The sequence below is a fragment of the Calidris pugnax genome, unplaced genomic scaffold (genome assembly GCF_001431845.1).
Source record: "Calidris pugnax isolate Ruff unplaced genomic scaffold, ASM143184v1 scaffold24, whole genome shotgun sequence".
Taxonomy (NCBI): Eukaryota; Metazoa; Chordata; class Aves; order Charadriiformes; family Scolopacidae; genus Calidris; species Calidris pugnax.
The window spans coordinates 17,072,708-17,090,392 of record NW_015090922.1 but is presented as its reverse complement, the minus strand read 5'-3'; the positions used below and the strand labels follow the sequence as shown (position 1 = coordinate 17,090,392).

The 17,685-nt window shown below is 46.1% G+C and overlaps 2 protein-coding genes across 2 annotated transcripts; one reads left to right on the top strand and one right to left on the bottom strand.

Moving 5' to 3' along the window:
* The first annotated feature begins 374 nt into the window (after positions 1 to 374).
* On the top strand, positions 375 to 4,200 carry MAD2L1BP (MAD2L1 binding protein). Its single transcript, XM_014951309.1, has 2 exons — positions 375 to 1,283; positions 1,818 to 4,200. Exons 1-2 carry the CDS (start codon positions 918 to 920, stop codon positions 2,346 to 2,348), a joined length of 897 nt encoding a protein of 298 aa, XP_014806795.1. The 5' UTR covers positions 375 to 917; the 3' UTR covers positions 2,349 to 4,200.
* On the bottom strand, positions 4,192 to 15,816 carry LOC106893379 (epoxide hydrolase 1-like). Its single transcript, XM_014951308.1, has 10 exons — positions 15,702 to 15,816; positions 14,326 to 14,349; positions 12,584 to 12,794; positions 11,656 to 11,836; positions 10,658 to 10,888; positions 10,142 to 10,271; positions 8,752 to 8,966; positions 5,861 to 5,969; positions 5,425 to 5,541; positions 4,192 to 4,494 (listed from the first exon to the last, which is right to left on the bottom strand). The coding sequence occupies exons 1-10, from the start codon at positions 15,728 to 15,730 to the stop codon at positions 4,293 to 4,295; spliced, it is 1,449 nt and encodes a 482-aa protein (XP_014806794.1). The 5' UTR covers positions 15,731 to 15,816; the 3' UTR covers positions 4,192 to 4,292.
* Between the last annotated feature and the right edge of the window lie 1,869 nt (positions 15,817 to 17,685).

Sequence of the window (17,685 nt, the reverse complement as noted above, 5' to 3'; positions counted from 1 at the left end):
GAACAGCTCTGACACCCGGGAGTCCATGGCGACCGGCGCGGCCCCGCCGCCCCGGTGCGGCGCCCGCTCCCGGACCGGGCTCCCCGCCCCAGCCCCACCGCCCCGGCGTCACCAACCGCCGCGCGGCGCCACGGGAAACTGAGTCCCACTCGCCTACAGCTCCCAGCAGGCCCCGCGGTCCTACACACTCCAAACTACAGCTCCCGGCGTGCTCCGCGGCGCGCCCCCCTCGCTCCTTTATGGGCGTCCCGCCGCGGGGGCGGATGGGAGTAGGAGTCCGAGGGACAGGGCGCCGCCTGGCGGCTGCGGCGCACCACGAGCGGGGTGACGCAGCGCCTCCGGCCCGGCCCTGCCCTCCGGCATCCGCCGGTGCCTCCCCTCGCCGTGCTCCGGAGGCGGCGCCCAATGGGGCTGCGGCCACGTTGTTTCCAAACACGGCAGATGCCTCTCCCTCCACGCCTCCCGGAGGAGAGCCCGCCGCGGGGCAAAGGGAGCTCCTCTGCCGGGAGAGCGGAGCCAACAGGGGTGCCAGCCGCAGGCGCAGGGAGTTCAGCAGCCTAGGGGCGGCCGGCAGGGCTTTGCCCCTTTACTGCCGCCCACCTTGCGGGTTTGCTCCGAGCGGGCCCCGGCAGAGGGCTGGGGGGAGCCCCAGCTGGGCTGTTTTCAGGAGCCCCCCGGGCCGCCCTGCAAGGGGGTAGGCAGGTTGGAGCACCTGGGCCTGCCACAAGCGCCGCGGTGCCTCTTCAGCACCCCAGCAATGGCTCCTGCACAAGCCCGGGACAAGAGAAGCGGGCCGGCTCGGCTCGGCTCAGCCCGTCCGACCCTCCGGGAGCGGGGTACCGTCGATGCTCCCTCTGCCGGGTGGAAACCCCCTCCTTCCCCACAAGACGTGACGCCGGCGTCACCGGAAGTGACGTATGCACTCCCATGATGCCCCGCGGCGGCGGCCATTCAAATCCCAGCCGCCGGCGGCTGGACAGAAAATGGCGGCGCCTGGTACAGCGGTTACTCCTGCGCGAGCCGCCTCTCCCGCGTCCCCGCTTCTCATAGCTGAGGCGCTACCGGCCATAGATCGCGGTGGTGGCGGGATGAGGGCCCGGCGGAGCGGACCGGTGGTGGCGGCGGCATGCCCCTCGGTGTCCGTGGTGTTCCCGGGCGCCGTGAGCCGGGAGAGCTGCTGCCGCTTCGCCTGCGAGCTCCTCAAGCACGTCCTGCACCAGCGGCAGCAGCTCCCGCTACCCTACGAGCAGCTCGCCTACTTCTGCCGGCGGGCAGCAGCGCAGGTGAGGCCGCCGCGGCGGCTGGGTTTTGCCTTTCGGTTAAAATTTTCTGTCAGCGAAACGTTTAATACGTCAGCTGCTCCTAAAGTAAAGCGCTCGTAGCTGTAGCCTTAAATGTTACCACAGCATAATTGAAAACGAAACGAAACAAAACAAGAAAATTTTGGATGGTTAAAGGTCTCAACAAGTTCCTGTTTATCTCTTGTTGTCCCTCTTTCTGCTCAAAGTATACTAATATTTTGTTTGTTGCTCAAACAACTCTAAGTTTTTTTTTAAACTGGATTGATAGCTGATCTTTAAAAGATAAAGTTTCTAATTCTTGTGGGAATTCATCAGTAGCATGATTCAGATTCAAACTGAGTGGCTATAGAGCTTTCTCTTGGCTCTCCCAATTCTATATGTGGGTACCTGTATGTCTTAAAAGGAGCAGAAGACCCTCTGAACCTTCCTTGACTTTTAGGGGTGGGATAGGCTCTGCTTTTTGCAGGGTGTATTAGGTCTAGTAATGACATGTGCCAATATTGTTTTGTTTTCCAGGATGGAGATGCGATTAAGAAGCCACCCTCTGTGGACCTGGCAAGCAAGAAGTGCCAGCAGGTGCTCATGGAGCTGGAGGGAGTATTGCAGCACTTGGAAGTCATGTTTAGTTTGACACTGGTTCCTCGAGTTCTTATCCTACTTGGAGGCAATGTCATGAGCCCCAAGGAGCTCTATGAGCTCAACTTGGAGGGTATTTATGAGGCCAGTGCTGAGGAGAGCCTGAAAACTGCATCATGTGTTCGCAAGCTCTTCCATTCACTCTTCGTTGCCGATGTCTTCAGTGAACTTAAGGCTCTCCCTGTCACAGGCACTGTCATTATGCTCCAAGGACACCGTGATTGTGGTGTTGATTGGTTCCGGCCTAAACTCAACTATAAAGTGCCCACCCGAGGGAGGAAACTAACTGTTAATTTGTCCTGTGATGGAGACATCAACGTACGTGCCTCATCTCCTCAGCATATGACTTCTACCTGGGAGGACTACGTATGGTTTCAAGCGCCCGTGACGCTCAAAGGCTTTCATGAATGATCAGTGCTCTGTAGAATTTTTATGGAATATTGAATAACTTTTGGTGCTGCTTTAAGTGATAATAACTTTATCAAATGTAACCGCGTATTCTTATCTGCCTGGATCTCTTCCCCAGGGCATCTGCTGCCTTCCTGTAGCTGGACTGTGTTCATCTGTCTTCATCTCCTGGATTGTTGTTGAAAGCAAATACCCTTTAAGGCACAGTTGCACACAGGATACAGTGATTCTTTAGGGACCCAAGTTGTGGCACAGGACATGAATTAGTGTATTGGGAGTAAAACTTTCCTGCCATGTACTTGCTGAACTGGCAAATACTGGATACATTCTTCTGTCTCCTGAATTTGAATGTTGTTATTTCTCTGGTAATAATTACTATATTAGCTGATTGTTTGGGAGTCCAGATAATGTATGTGACTATTAATACACTTGGCCTTTACTATAAAGGCCGTAACCACTCTTACCTACCCTGTTCCTGCAAAAGGAGACCTTTCCCTGCAGTCTGATCAGGCTTGAGTGCTCAAGTGTTTGCCCATCTATTTGATAATAACTAACTCAATTTCAGTTACTTAATCCAAAGAGTGGGATGTCACACCAATTGGGAGGCCTTGTAGCTAGTACAGTTTTGTGCTATTGATGAAGAGAGGTTGAGCAGTCCTGTGAAGGCAGGGAAGCACATCTTCCTAATTTTTTTATTAACTTTTAATCTAACAGCCCTGACAATCAGATATACAGTTAAAATTAAAGTAAGCCGTTTCTGCTCTAATCCTCTTCAGAGGAAGTTAGGACTCCTGTCCCAATATGCTAGTTTATTCTCACTTAAAAAAACAACAAAATAGTTTCTTTCTTATTTTCACCTCTTAGAAGTCTTAGGCTTGGAATGTTTCTGAAATCTGAAGAAGAGGTGAGGGGACTGTGATCAAATTCAGCACTATCTTTACCTCTCAAATTCCTGTTCTAAGTCAGAACACATTACCTGGAAGCAGAACTTGAGCCCTTCCTTCAGGCCTGGTGTCTAGTGCAGAGTGGGACAGGGAGAGAAGCCCTTAGGAGCACAGTGTGTCAGAACCTGGGTATCTGCTGGAGTTTTCTGCAGCCAACTGGGTATGGGTCTGTAATGAGCTTAATAGCTCCATGTAGCTCGATCCCCTTAGAAAAGAAACTTGAACATTCTGGTAGTGGTTTCTCGCTAGCAAAAATTGCATGGTGGGGTGGTAAAAATCCTTTGGAGGGAGGGTAAATGTTGAAGTAACCCTCAACACTTTAACTTTGTCATGTTGGAATGGAATGAGGTTGTAGGAGGAAATTAAGTTGATATTTTTGAACTTGAAGAACACTAGAAGTGCTGTCTCTGCCTTATTATCCATTAACAACTGTTTACAATGTGTAGTAACTGCTAAAACTAGCTCTAGGGTAAAAACTGCTCGAATGAAGAAAGCTGCCTTATGTGCAGCTGCCCACTTGAATATGTAATTGCGGGTCTCTTAAATGAAATATAACTTGAACGTAGGAGTGTTTGTGCTCAGGAGATCAAAACACCTCCACCACAGCTGCTTGCAATGCATATTTAAGAATTCTAGCACTCAAGTATTTAAAGAAGCTTTTGAACAGTAGCCTAAGTTCTGAGAAACAAGGGTCAGTTCCTTTCTGCTCTCTTCCCCAAATGAGTGCAATGTTACCACATTAAACTGTTTACATACTCTGTTATACTTGAACTATGAATGCAGCAGTGATATGGTGCAGGAAATGAGAGAAGACAAGATGCTTTTTTCTTTTTTCCTTATGAAGAGCTTTAGAGCTTGATTAATAAGTCTAGTATTATAATCAATATCAAAATAAAATGCTGTTTTCTGTATGTGGACTGGATTTATTTAATCTCTCAAAGTAAAGGTTCAGCTGGTGGCAAAACAGCTTACGTACATCGATGTATGTATCTGAACCGCAGTTTCACAGCTGTTCCACCTTTCTGACGAAGTGTATGATGTCTTGTGCCAGAAGCTTTGGTTCCTCAAAGGCAGCAAAATGCCCTCCACGTGGCATGTAAGAGTAAGTGATGATGTTCTTGAACACCTGCTTTGCCCAGACACGTGGTGTATGTACTAACTCTTGAGGAAAAGCTGCAATCCCTGTGGGAACATATACTCCAACCCTAGAAAAACATTAGTTAACTGTATTTTTGAAAGAAGTTCTGGGGAAAGTCTATAAAAACCTTCTGACTCTGGTAGCTGTCACAGTCTGCTGGGGAACTTTTACCACAGCAACTCATCCTGTGGTCTGTACTCTGCTGAAGAGCTTCACTTGTATTTGCATTTCCTTGAGTTAAGAATGTTACACCTGAAGATGTGTAGAGCCAACTTTGCAAACAGGTCAGTGGTAAAATGTTTCAGATTTTTAAGTTTACTTTGTTTTGTAGTTTTGTGATACATGGCAAGATGCCATACCTCTTGTGAAAGCCAGAAATGAGCTAGCTCATGTCTACTTTAGAATTTATGGTATCAGTGTAACAAGTAACTGTCTCAAAGGGAAAAACTCTCCTATTTGTTTGTATGACCAATCACTTGGAGAATTCTGCTCAGCAGCATTTTCCTGGTCAGCCTCTCTTATAGTCATCTTAAAGGCAGCGGCTGTTAGAAGGTGCTTGGTTTCATATTGCTTCCCCAAGTTTGTACTAAACACTTGCAGTTCTTGGTTTAGCCACCAGTAAGCCATATCCTTCCTAATTTAGTTTAAACTTCTTTTAAAAATGCTCGTGATTTTCTGTTTTGTTTCTGCTGAACTGAGTGACAGATTACATTTGCTTGGTGAATAAATACAGTTCTATGTATTTTGAACACAAACAAGACTGAATATACTTTGACAACTTGTCTGCATTGTCTCGGCCACGAGCCACCTTGTGTGAATTACAGGTCCAAAAGACAAGTGGCCATTGACTATATTTATCAAAAGAAAATAAGAACTTGGATTTTTCATGAACTAGTTAAGTCTGCTGCTGTAAGTGATCTAAAGGTTTATACATTTAGATAGGCGAATGTGGTTTGATCTCATTTGCAAATCTGTCTTGCACCTACCACTTCATTACCTGGCATGAGCAGCTAGATTGGAGAAGTTCTCCTTGTAGTATCGCACTGAGGACACAATGGAGGATGTTACCCAATAAATCATCACGTTGGTCAAAAGGTCATCAAGAGAGTATTTGCTGTTGAGAGAGAAAGATGAAGCATTTCATTGGAAGCTGTTTTTCAATACGCTGTATTTGGCTCATGCCCTGAAGAACAGGTCGTGATTCTCCACTTGTTTTCAAGCAGCAAATTAACTGGTACCGATGTGTGCAAAGCAAAACTGTCTGGTGCTGAAGCAGTACTTTGCAGATATCCTGCTATAAGTTTAAACTACTAGCCACATGTAACCTTTCACCCTTAAAATTCAGCTTTGACTGGCCAGCCTTTTACCTATCTCCTCATTAGTTATCATCACTCATTCTTTTAACAAGTGTTCTAATTGAACCTTGTTCTTACCTTTCCAAGCCTCCATCATCTTTATCCAGAAAAGATTTATCTGTCCAGGTAGAGAATTTCTCCAAAATATATGCAGCAAGCCCCACAGGAGAGTCATTCAGTGCACAACCTAATTCAGGAGAAGAACGGGAGAAGCTATTGCAGTTGCCTGACATTGCAATACTTCAGTGGAACTTAAACTGGACTTTTACGAATTCTTCAGAGTTTTCTATGAGAATTCAGGAGAGGGTCTGTATTTTACTAGCCCTGGTACTACTTTATTCTTGACAAATTCAACCCAATGGAATTTCAGCTGTAACTAACAAGTGCTACAGATTTGTACAATTCCTATACGAAAGAACCTAGGAGCTAAGAAAGTCCTGTTGGCTTCTTGGTAATGTGTGGCAGAAGGAGCAAATTCAGATGTAAAGGGATTACACTCTGAAAAGACATTTCAGAAAAAATGTTTGGGAGCACTGTCCTGCTTAGAATGGATAACCAGTACCCCAAGTGCTATCATCACTTTTTACCAAATTTAAACAATGTAGTGTTGCATATCTGTTACCTGTAACTGCCTTTGGGGAATGCTAACAAACATTACAAACACAGCAGGCACACAGCATATTATAACTGTATTCTTACCTGTAAAACAGGGATAGGGATGATTTCAGTAAAGATAGAGGCTTGCCTTGGGAAAATTCCTGTACGATAACCTAGGCTGTAGTTTTACAGTGCACTCAGTGTTGCCTAATCTCAAGTGTACTTTTGTGCAACTTCAGCACTGAGTGACTTTGTAGAAGACGATGCACACCATGGTCTCAATTTAATAGTGGACATAGCCAACACAAAGTGAGTTTGTGCATTGGCACAACAGTTTCCCTGCACTGGCAAGTTGAGTGATTTCTGATGGACGTATCAAAGTCATGTAAATATAGTACATTTTAGCCTGTAGAGCAGGCTAAAATGTGCCAGCTAGTACATGACCCATCTGAAGATGAGCATTTTCTGGGCTGAAAGCTGTGTCTGAACCACTGTAATCAACTTCCATAATTAGATGCTCAGAAATACCAGTCCTGTTCGCAGCTTATTACTCATTCAACCTGTACCACATCTTATGTACCACAACTTGTGGTGACTGAAAATACTTTAGCTTTGCTTTAAACCTGCCTAATGAGAACTGCACTGATAATGTACACATTTCTTGAGACAGAGTAGGGAATGCTTTTTTTCCTCTATTCATTTTAAACATTTTGCAATTTTAGTATGCTACAAAATCCCTGCTCTTTTTCCAGGTTGGAGTGTCCTAGACTATATACAACAGTGCTTGTACGGAAGCTGCTCGGTCACTTCAGTCTTCCTTTTCTCCCTGTCCTGCATTCTTCTGATTCTAAAGTATATTTATGAAACAGGGTGAACAGCAGTGCAACAGATTCTTAATATCAGGGATTCAGTGATTTGTCTTAGTCTCATTTTGCATTCTTTAAAGGTTTGTAAGATTCTGTTAAACTCTGAGCTGGCTGACGTTTCAAAGAACTATCCATGACTCATGGATTCTTACGTACAGCAGCAGCCAAACGAGAGCCCATCGTGATTTTCTTCCTCCACTTAAATTGCTTTGGACTTTGTTGACATCAGTTTTTATTGGCCAGTTTAGTCAGCCTGTCACTTAAATGTTTTTGCAACTCTCTGCGGTTATCTTTAGATTAAACCAAATCTTGGATAGCTGTCAAATTTTCACTTAACCATTAACTTTTCTCTGCAGAGAAATTAGGGTCATGTTGAAATGGACAGGTGCCAGCACAGACTTTTGTGATACTCTCCCTCCCCTGGAACTTGCTTACTTATTCCTATGCTTGGATTCTCATGTTAACTTGTTAAGAAAATGATTACATTCATGGATTAATAAGGCAGATTAATTTCTTTAAGAACATTGGGGGAGGAACCTCAACAAAACTTTTTTGGTAATTAAATATGTTCCATTATTGGATCCACAGCTCTTTGATTCTTCTCTGAGTTTTGAAACGTGATTTCTCTGTGATACGATCACCTGTAAATCATTTCTCCCCTTTAAAATAGATCTGCTATTTTTCTGATCAGAGGCTAGACATACAGGTCTTGGTTTTCCTGCAGCTACCTTCACTGCTTGGCTCTTAAAAAAACCTCCACAAACTCAACCCCAACCTGGTATCTTGTCTCCTTTTATTTCTTTGGTGTGATCAGTTCAAGCAACAGACTACGCATTAGTTAACGTTTCAGTTTGGGTTTCTTCTTTTTCAGTGAATTGCCAGGATGGGGTGCTGTTCGTTCTATGGCATTTACATCTGACACCAGTCTGAGACATCTCCACTGTCTTTCCTGATTAGGGATTATTTCTGATTAGGGATTATTTCTGATTAGGGATTATTATAGAGGAACACCCCATAATCCTCGCTAGTGAGGACTGATGCAAATTATTCATTTAACTTTTCTGAAATGTCCATATCTTTCTTCAGACTCCTTATCTACTGGCCTCACTATGCTTTTCAGGTGTTTGGGCAGTGTCTACCTTTCCACAAGTTTCACATTGCACTTGCTTACGCTATTTTTCTTGCTTTCATGCACATTTATTTCTAGAAGCTTCCATTTTAGGACTCTGTGCTTTACTTTAAGAGGCTTTTTGCAAAGGGGTTCTTTCTCCAAGAGAAGTGGCATGCCATTTAAAAGACTTTAAGAAGTGGTGTTTGTAGTCTCCATCTTTTTTTATGCTATTTCTTTTAACTTCCTTTTACACAGTTCTTGTCCCCATGTCTGGCATTCAATCACCAGAACTCATTGCTTCTCAAACATGGTGGCCCTTTGTTCAACCGTAAATTTTTATGTACCATAAACTGTGAGTATACAGTGTTCATAGTGATATAGAGAAAGTTCATTACCTGCAGTGTCTGGTTTGGTGGCTTGGATGTGTAAGTAACCAGACTCTCGCAGAATTTCATATACATTCTTCTGCATGAAAGGGTATATACGTCGAGCATCTTCCCTAGTGAGGCCTACGAGCCATGGTAAGTAAGCACCAAGCATCACAGAAATCATCCTTCCCAAACCTTGTTTGTTGACGAAGACCACATTCAGATGAAGCCCCTTCACAGATCTAAAATTAAGTTAATGGATAGATGGTTAAATCAAGCAATTGTCTGTTTCTATCTTTTCTAGAAAATAAGTTTGACTGTAGCCGTGACAGAAGTATTTCACTGAGTCCATGGACTTATGTACCTTCAGGTTCCTTAGATGGTCTCGAACCTGATCTCCTATAGTGGGCAGTTCTTCATTCTCACAGCCCCTGTTTTTGCCTTCTGCAACTTGGGCAGTGTGGTTAGAGCCCTTGCTGGTGAAGACCGAGGCAAAAAAGTCATTCAATACCTCGTCCTTCTCCATATCCTGTGTGACCAGTTCTCCTATTTCCTTCCGAAGAGGGCCCACATCTTCCCTAGTCTTCCCTTTATCTCTGACATACTTAAAGAAGTTTCTGTCTCAGGGAGGTGAGAGTCTGATTTCACCAATCTATTTCTTTCTCACACTCCCTGATGCTCTGTAGCCTTTCTACCTCCTCTTTTAGCTCTGCCACCAAGCCGAGTAGATCTTCCACCTGGTCACACCCGACACAGCTGTCATCCCTTCTACCATCCATTAGCCATGAGAGGTTAAAGCATCCCTGCAGCCAGACCTGGGTGGCTCATGTTTGTCTCAGCAAGTGACCGTTGGTGGCGGTTACTCCTTGTTTAAATCTGCTGCTGCTGTCCCTCACCCTGCCTCGTTAGCTGCCCTTGCACGAGCTGCTGGCTCCCTGTGGGTCCCTGCACTGCTCTGGCCTTTCCCCACCTCAGAAAAGCATGGGAAAAGCCCCTTTTTGCTACAATTGCCCAGCTTGTGCTTGATGTGCCAGCACCAGAGCTGTTTGTCTCGGCGAGTGACCAATGAGCTGGGATGCCATCTTCTAAGGAAGGTATCACTCTCTCACTGATTTCTCTCTTTCCTGATTTAGAATGCTGATCTCCCTTTAATCAGAATGCAGCAGCATGTACTTCCACAACTGGTGGAAGACAAGCCAAACAGAACTGAAATTTAGAAAGCATGAGAAGGCGGCCAATATCAATGCAAAGCATATGGATACAACTGAATGCACAGGGGTGGGGATGTCCTTGGAGGAAACAAAACAGAAGGGGATGAGAGGCAGGGCAAAAGGAAGGCAGGACCAGGACTGTGGAGTCAGAAGATGGGGTAAGAACAGGAGGCAGCTTCTCTGCACTGATTCCCTTTGCTACTTACTGTGGCAGCATTTGGGCCATATTTGTGGTAATTTGAGATCCCCAGTCTCCTCCCTGCACGTAGTATTGCTTGAAGCCCAATCTGTTCATCAGCTTATGAAATATCCGAGCAGTTGCTTTGGTGTCAAAGCCTGTAGGTAAAGAAAAACACTGGACAGGAGACCTGTTTTTCCTCACATTCATACCCTGGACAAAGGCTGTGACCTGACAGAGACAGGTGAGTGTGCTGCTGTGTGAAGGCACAGTGTGCTATGCTGCTCTGCCTCACTTCTTGGCACTAAAGTGAACACAAGATGATGGAAATTCAGTGGAAAATGGAGAAAGTGGAAAGCAGACCTAGCTTCCAGCTACTGTGGCCTTCCAAATCTCTGCAGCCAGCCCTAGAACATCAGCCATGTGGGTGTTAGTGCAGAGCCAAGCATCTGCATTCACAAACTGCAGTGCCCAGGTGCCCGGGGATGGCTGAGGTGTTACTCCAAAAACCTTGAGATTCCTGCAGAGCCTTTTCATTGCTTACCTTTCTGGTGTGGTGCCTCTGAGAAGCCATAGCCTGGGATGGATGGGCAGATGACCTCAAACACCACGTCACCCTCATTCAGGCCGTGTGCGGCTGGCTCCGTGAGCAGAGGGATGATCTTGTAGAACTCATAGAAGGAGCCAGGCCAGCCGTGGACCATGAGCAGAGGTTGAACAGCTCGGCCATGAGGGACATAGGAGGGCTTCACGTGGATAAAATGGATATCGATCCCTGCCGCACAACCAGGACAGATAAATTAAAGCTCTGGTTCCATCACAGTCTCTACTTTCTACTCTGAAGAAGAAGGGTGGTGCATTGTAGATAGCATTCATAGCAGAAGTTACACAATGAACCCACAGCAAGAAGATGCCTAGCTGAAAGGGGATGCCTGGTATTGTACCTATGTCTCATCTTTTTCATACAGACAGAGGTATTGATCCCAGCCCCAGATACTGGGGTCAGAGGAGATGGAGCATCCATCTCCTGAGAAACTGATCTATAAGTACGTCTGTACCTAAATGAATAGCATAATGCAGGTAAGACACATGCAAAAACATGACAAAATTACAAAAATCATGCATGACAAGAAGAGAAACATGAAGAAGTTAGGTGCAAGGTAGAAGTTTAACCTGCAGATCACTAACATAAAGTCTGACTAAACTGTGTGGTGGGGGGAATTCTAGCCTCAGAGTCTGGGTAAATTTTGCAGTTTTCAAAGGTGGCTTCAAGGCAATAGCAGAAGAAAACCTCACCATTAGTTAGCACAGGTTCAGAGCCAGATGAAGCCCATCTTGAGAAAGACTTAATCTTATTCTGACTGTGTAATGGTCTTAATCCATAGAAGGTTATTAATAATACAGCTTCCACTAGTGATGTTTCACTCATATCACTAAGCTGTCATGCACACTGTTGTCATAAATATTGTAACCTCTTAAATCCTTCCCTTCCATCCATGTGTTTCAGAAGGAGACCCGCTCAAGCCACAGAGACCCCCTCACCTTCAATAGTGGTTTGGAAATGGGGATATTTGTTCAGGACTTCCACTTGCTTGCGCCAGTCAAATTGGTTCCTCCAGTAGGCCACCACCTTCCGCAGGTAGTTGGAGTTGAAGCCATAGTGGAAGGCGGCCCCTTCCAGCGGTGGTGTGTAGCGGGCCTGCTCCAGGCGGCGGTGCAGGTCCTGCAGAGGGGAACCCTTCTTGCCAGGCTGGCCAGCTGCCTGTGCTGGCCAGCAGCTGCTCTGCTGGCTTTTGTATTACTACCTGGGACACAATGACTCTTCCTGAAGCAGTGGCACACTCTGCATGGTCCCCTGAATCATTTATATGGGGAATTTATTGTTCTACTATGGCATCCAGGAGTACCAGGTCCTACTCCTGCCTTGCTGCTAACTTGCTTTAGGGTTTTTGGCACAAGGAGCTTGCTGGCACCACCGGCCGGGAGAAGAATAAGAAGCTCAGTCTGAGCCGCCCACCACTAGCTGGCCAGGTAATTAGGGACAGGCACGTAGGGACAGAGGTGCTGCAACTCAGTCGAGACCCTGTCCCTTTTCACCCTTCCAGCCCTTGCCCCAGTCCTGCCCCAGTGGTGCCACTGCTGTCCTGATGCCCTCCCACCCCACTCCACCATCAGCAGACGCTCTGTCAAAGTCTGCTGCTCAAAGTGTGGCCTTTCCTCAGGAGCAGCCCCAGGTTGCATTGAGGGTCTGTGGTCTCAGAAAGTCTTTGCAGGGCATTGCAATGAATCTGAGCTCAAATCCCATTCATAAAAGGCAGTGAGCCAGAGCATCATGTAGTGGTGCTAGGCAGCTAGGTATGTGAGTGCCCTGCTGCCAGCCCCAAGACATCACCTCAAAGCAGTAAGGTAGATGATGGATTGGCTCCACCTTGCAGCTTTCTGCCCCTCCCTACATTCAAGCCGCCAGTACCTCGATTTCTTTGTCAGATGTTTCAATCTTGAAGGGACGGATACTTTCATCTTCTTTCCTTTTTAGGAGTCTTTCTGAGCCCCACCATCCATCACCCATTTCAATAGTCTTGATCTTGTGCCTAGACCTCAGCCAGAAAACCAGGATCCCTCCAACTCCCACGGCGACTGCAGGGACCAGGACTGCATTCTTCTGAGAATACTCAAAAGACCTGGGGAGGCATAAAATTGTTTATAGAATCATAGAATCGCCTAGGTTGGAAGGGACATTTAAGATCATCTAGTCCAACCATCAACCTAACTCTGATAAAAAACATCACTAAACCATGTCTCTAAGCACTATGTATGTTCAGTGTGGGAAAGTAACAGAAGATGCGTGAGGAGGACTGTAAACAAGCTCAAGTGACTCACACATGGGGTACTGAAAAACACATATATCACACTAATAGTTTTTTAGTCTTATGTGTTTGACAAGCAGAACATCAGTACTTAGGTAATACAGGCCTGTGATCGACCGAGGGGCACCTTATTGAACATGCTCAAGATTCCTGCCCTGCTGTTGAAGAAGACCAAAGCACAGTGAAAGCTATGCCTGCTTGAACCCTTGTACAGGCGAGAACAGTAAATCAGAGCTCTTGCTCTCTCTCTCCCTTGCTAACATGGACTCTCCCACTGATAAGGACTCTCTTTTGCTCCATGGTGCCTGTGTCCCCTACTTGCATGCCTCTGCCTGGCTGCTGCTTTGGAGACTCCCCAATTCATGAGGTATCAGGATTAAATTTGTTCTTTGCCTTTTATCTGTGGTTTTGTGGTTGTTCCTGGGTCCTGCCTGCATTGGCTCACATATTCAACAATGGAAGTGTGAAGGATAAAGGGACTATGCTGAGGCTTGTATTCACATCAGTTGGGCCTGAGCAGTAACAAATACCTGCAAATCCCATGGAGTTAGCAGGGGCTGGGTTTTTTTAGTTATTTTTGAAGATCACAGGCAAGATTTGGAGGAGGTTTACATCTACCAGTGCTTCTTAGGGACATAAAATCCTTGCTGATCAGGACTTGCTGATCAGAAGGCTTCCTTATCCTTCTCCTTGTGAACCAGGGTGCCCTGGGGAGCAAGGGTCAATAGGATTTTGGCCAGTCTATTTTAAGGCAGGTGCTGGAATGAATGGTAAAGTAATGGCTGGACTCCTCCAGGAATAAAAACTGCACAGACAGAATGGGCTGAGGAGTAGAGACAAGCATCTTCAGCTGCTGGAGAGAGATGGATGTGCTGGATGTGCCCCTCTTGGCAGTGCTTTATACATAGCTCCCCTACAGATTCAGTCATCTTTAGGGCAACACTGGTCCTTCACCATAGCTTTCCATGGGTAAGGGTCTCAGCTTGTCTGTCTGGTGCCCCTGTTTCTGTTCTAGACAGCAAGGTTTCACAATTTCTTGAGGTGTGGAAGCTAAGTCACCAGAGTTGGTTTTAACAGACAGGCAGCATGTATCAAACCCATTCAAATGCTTAAGCAATCATTCCTAAATGTAGCATACCTTCCCATCCCTCTGACCTGTGCCTCAAGCTCTCCAGCTTCTCTTGGGGATTAGTGAGGTGTCTGGGGCTATCGCAGGGGGCTGCAAGGGGACTGTGAATGAAGATTTTGTTGTTGTCATACAGGGTTAGGAAGAGACTATACTGTGCCCCAACTCATGTGCTAATAAAAAATGAAGGCCTCAGTACAGAGCAGCTATTTCACTCACCTGATCCGGGACAAGATGCTCTCCCTGCAAAACAGGAAAAAAAAAATATTAAAATCCTTGTAGTCTGATAGTGTTATCTGAATGGTACCAACCCTTGAGGATGGGGCAAAGAATGTCATATGCCAGCACCATTTACTGCCCTGCCATGGGATCACAAGCTGCTTAGCCACCCAGAAACATTGGCCATTACTTTTCCTACTTCTTGGATGGGACAGAAGACACAGGCTCGGAGCACTGCCTCTACACAAAGAGACAGTGTTTCTGGGCTGTGTTTTAGCTAGATAGTTTGTTGCCATAATATTCCCTCCTTCAGCACAATTTAGATAAAAGGCACCAAACAACTGGGTAGGTGTCCTTGTGGTGTTTCATCCCACGAGCGGCTATGTTACTTCAGGCAAGAAAATAGTTTATTTTGACTGCTGTGCAGCGATAGGTGCACAGCCCTGGCAGGGGACTTTCAAGCTCAAGGGTTATTCTGCTGCCAGCCACGTGGTACTCATCCTGCTGCGGGGCTGGCAGGAGGAGAGGTTTGTGGGACCTTTCCCTGTTCAGAGTTCAATGAGCTTCTACTTCAAACTACTCCTGACTGGAGACCAAGCTTTTCCGTCTCACGTGCCTGCAAGGAAAAGAAAACATTCTCCTTGGTTCAACTTCAGCCTGGTAGATTCTCTTGCAACGAAAACACAGTCTAAAATCTAGCAAAATTAGAAATGACAAGAGAAAGTCTTGTTACTCTGCCTTGTGGAAGGCAGCTAGGTTAGAGAGCCATTTGGTGTCATAATTGGGATACCTTGAGAAAAAAAAAGGGACATTAAACTATATGAAAAACCAAGCCTGCTGGGTGTTTCTTTTTACCTAGTATCATTTCCCACTGCTACCTGTGATGCAGAGCCCAGTACCTGTACTGGAGATGCCAGCAGTTGCTGAGATAATTTGTTAACAATCTCTGAGACAGCCTATGTGTGATTTTTAAGGAGGTATCTCCTTAAACCGCTCCCAGACAAGGAAGAACAGGGCTCCTAAGAGCAAACAATGTCAGCCTCCACCTCCCTGAAGACTGAGCAGCTTATGCAACAGGTAATAATATCCCCCTGCACTTACAACCCGGAGTTTAGTGAGTCAGAGGCATGAAACGAGTTAGCATGGCAATAGCACAAACTCAGCACTGCTAACAAAGCAAGAATGTCCCAGAAGCAGCTCTCTGAGTGACACAAAACAAGGCTCAGTCCAATAAAACATCCTCCACATTCAAGCTCAGGACAGCTCAGCCACACACCCCTACCCTCTGATGGGCTGGTGACCCCACAGGGGCTTTCTCCCACCCCAACCCTGGAGATTCCTGTTCCGAGTCCCTCCTCCCTCCTCCAAGATCTCACCAGACATTTGGAAGGAACTCCTGCCACATGTCTGCTCCTCCTCACTTGGCCGTTGCTCTGAGCAAAGCAGCCCAGGAGTTTCCTCTGCTGGTTTCTCCTCAGCAATGACGCTCTCTCAGTGACAATGCAAGCTACATCATTCATTAGTGCCACCTATTGCCTAAGTGTGCAGTTGCAAATTAAGTTCAAGCGAGGCAAACGCAAAGTCCTGCACGAGGAGGGAATAGTGCTGTGCACAAGCACAGGCTGGATGCCAAATGGATATAAAAAGCAACTCTGCAGAGACTGACCTGGGGTCCTGAGCTGAGCCTGAGTCAACAAGGTGTCCTCACAGCATAGGCCAGCTGTGTACAGGGCTATCTAGCAAGCATGTCAGCCAGCAGGCTGAGTGAAGTGAACCTTCACTCTCTTCAGCATGTGTGAGACCACATCTGGGGTGCCATGTCCAGTTCTGGCCTTGTTGGTAGAGGAAAAACTTGAGTTAGCCCTCCAATGGTGGTGTAGGGCCAGCAAGCTGCCAAGGGACTGGAGCACAAGACGTACAAGGAAAGACAGAGAGACCTGGGCTTGTTCAGCCTAGAGAAGGGAAGGTAAAGGGTGGGATCTTATTGGTGTCTACAGCTACCTAGGGCAGAGCTTAGGAAAAATAGGCCTGGACCTCCCTTGGAGGAGCAACAGTTGATGGACAAAAGGCGATGGATGCAAATTGCAACAAGGGAAATTCTAGTTAGATATGAGGAGAAATTACTTCACCACGGAGGTATTTAGACACTGTGACAGGGGTCCAGAGGGATGTGGGATCTCCATCTTAAGAGGCATTCAAAATTTGACAGGAAAAAGGCAATGATCAACCTTACCTACCTGGACCTGCTTTGAGCAGGAGGTGTGATGAGTCGACCTTCAGGTGTCCTTTCCAACCTGTGTATCATGTGGTTCTATCCCATGCACACCTGTGAATTGCAGCAGCCCAAACAAAAAGGAAACATTAAGTATCTAATTTTCCATGGAAGTAAATGCTTGTTTAAGCTCAGGGAATTAGATTTCATTTCTCTCATGTTCAGTAAATTCTTACAGGGTAAAGGCTTCTCCTTCCTAAACTGTTGCACAGTGTCCTTGCTATGCTTCACTGTAGGAATAGCTACATTTTACTGTCAAAGGAAATGGTTCCTACCTCCATGTAATGCTCAAAGTGAAGTACCATCACCAGTGAGGTCTGTGATTAGGTCTCATACTGCTGTGAGTTCATATGCAGTCACTGTGCCATCAGAAAGAGCCATTACTAAGAAAAGCTTGTAAATCCTTCATTTGGTCCAAGTTCAATTTATTGCTCCACCACAGCAATTAGCATAAGCATTTCTGGTCATGTCCATCTGGGATTATGTAACTTTAAGGTTCTATTTCCCAAACAAAACAAGGTGTCTTGAGGCCTCTTGGAAGATGGTATCCCTGATTGCAGAGGGACTATAGTCAGAAGACTGGAGAACTATTAGCGATAAAAGACTTATGACCCATGTGGAAGGTAGCTGAGGACATCTGTAAGGTCCCAGACTGTGATGTCTCCAGGAGACAAAAGAGACCCTGGGAATTTCTATTTCTTACCTAGTACTGGGAAAAAACATAAATGCCGGCAGAGGAAGATCTGGCTTGAACATTTGAGAATGAAATTATCTATGGCAGGAATGTGGAAAAAGAGCCAGCAGAGCTAGCTAAAGCTGCAGAGGAAAGCTACAAGTTGCTCTGTCTAAAAGATTTGGGAGAATCAGAACAGCTTTTGCTTAAGATATAAGGGGACACACCAAGGCGATAAAGACCTTGAGGCTAAGAGGCAACAAAACCCCACTGGTAAATCTGAAAGAGCTGAGATGGGAGGATCACATGTACTAAAATGCAGGAGATGTGCAGGAGTTTTGTTGGAGTGCTGGTGGGCCCACATCAAAGGGTCCCAAGGGAAATTCTGCCCTGGGGTGCTGCAGCAGCTTCACTG

Bases quoted from the DNA above. Each gene is read 5' to 3' on its own strand.
- MAD2L1BP (XM_014951309.1), top strand. From the start codon at position 918: ATGCACTCCCATGATGCCCCGCGGCGGCGGCCATTCAAATCCCAGCCG. The intron at 1,284-1,817 runs GTGAGGCCGCCG...TTTGTTTTCCAG, and splicing joins GCCGGCGGGCAGCAGCGCAG to GATGGAGATGCGATTAAGAA.
- LOC106893379 (XM_014951308.1), bottom strand. From the start codon at position 15,730: ATGTGGCAGGAGTTCCTTCCAAATGTCTG. The intron at 11,837-12,583 runs GTACTGGCGGCT...TCCCCTCTGCAG, and splicing joins CATCTGACAAAGAAATCGAG to GACCTGCACCGCCGCCTGGA. The intron at 5,542-5,860 runs GTAAGAACAAGG...CTCTCTCAACAG, and splicing joins GATGATGGAGGCTTGGAAAG to CAAATACTCTCTTGATGACC.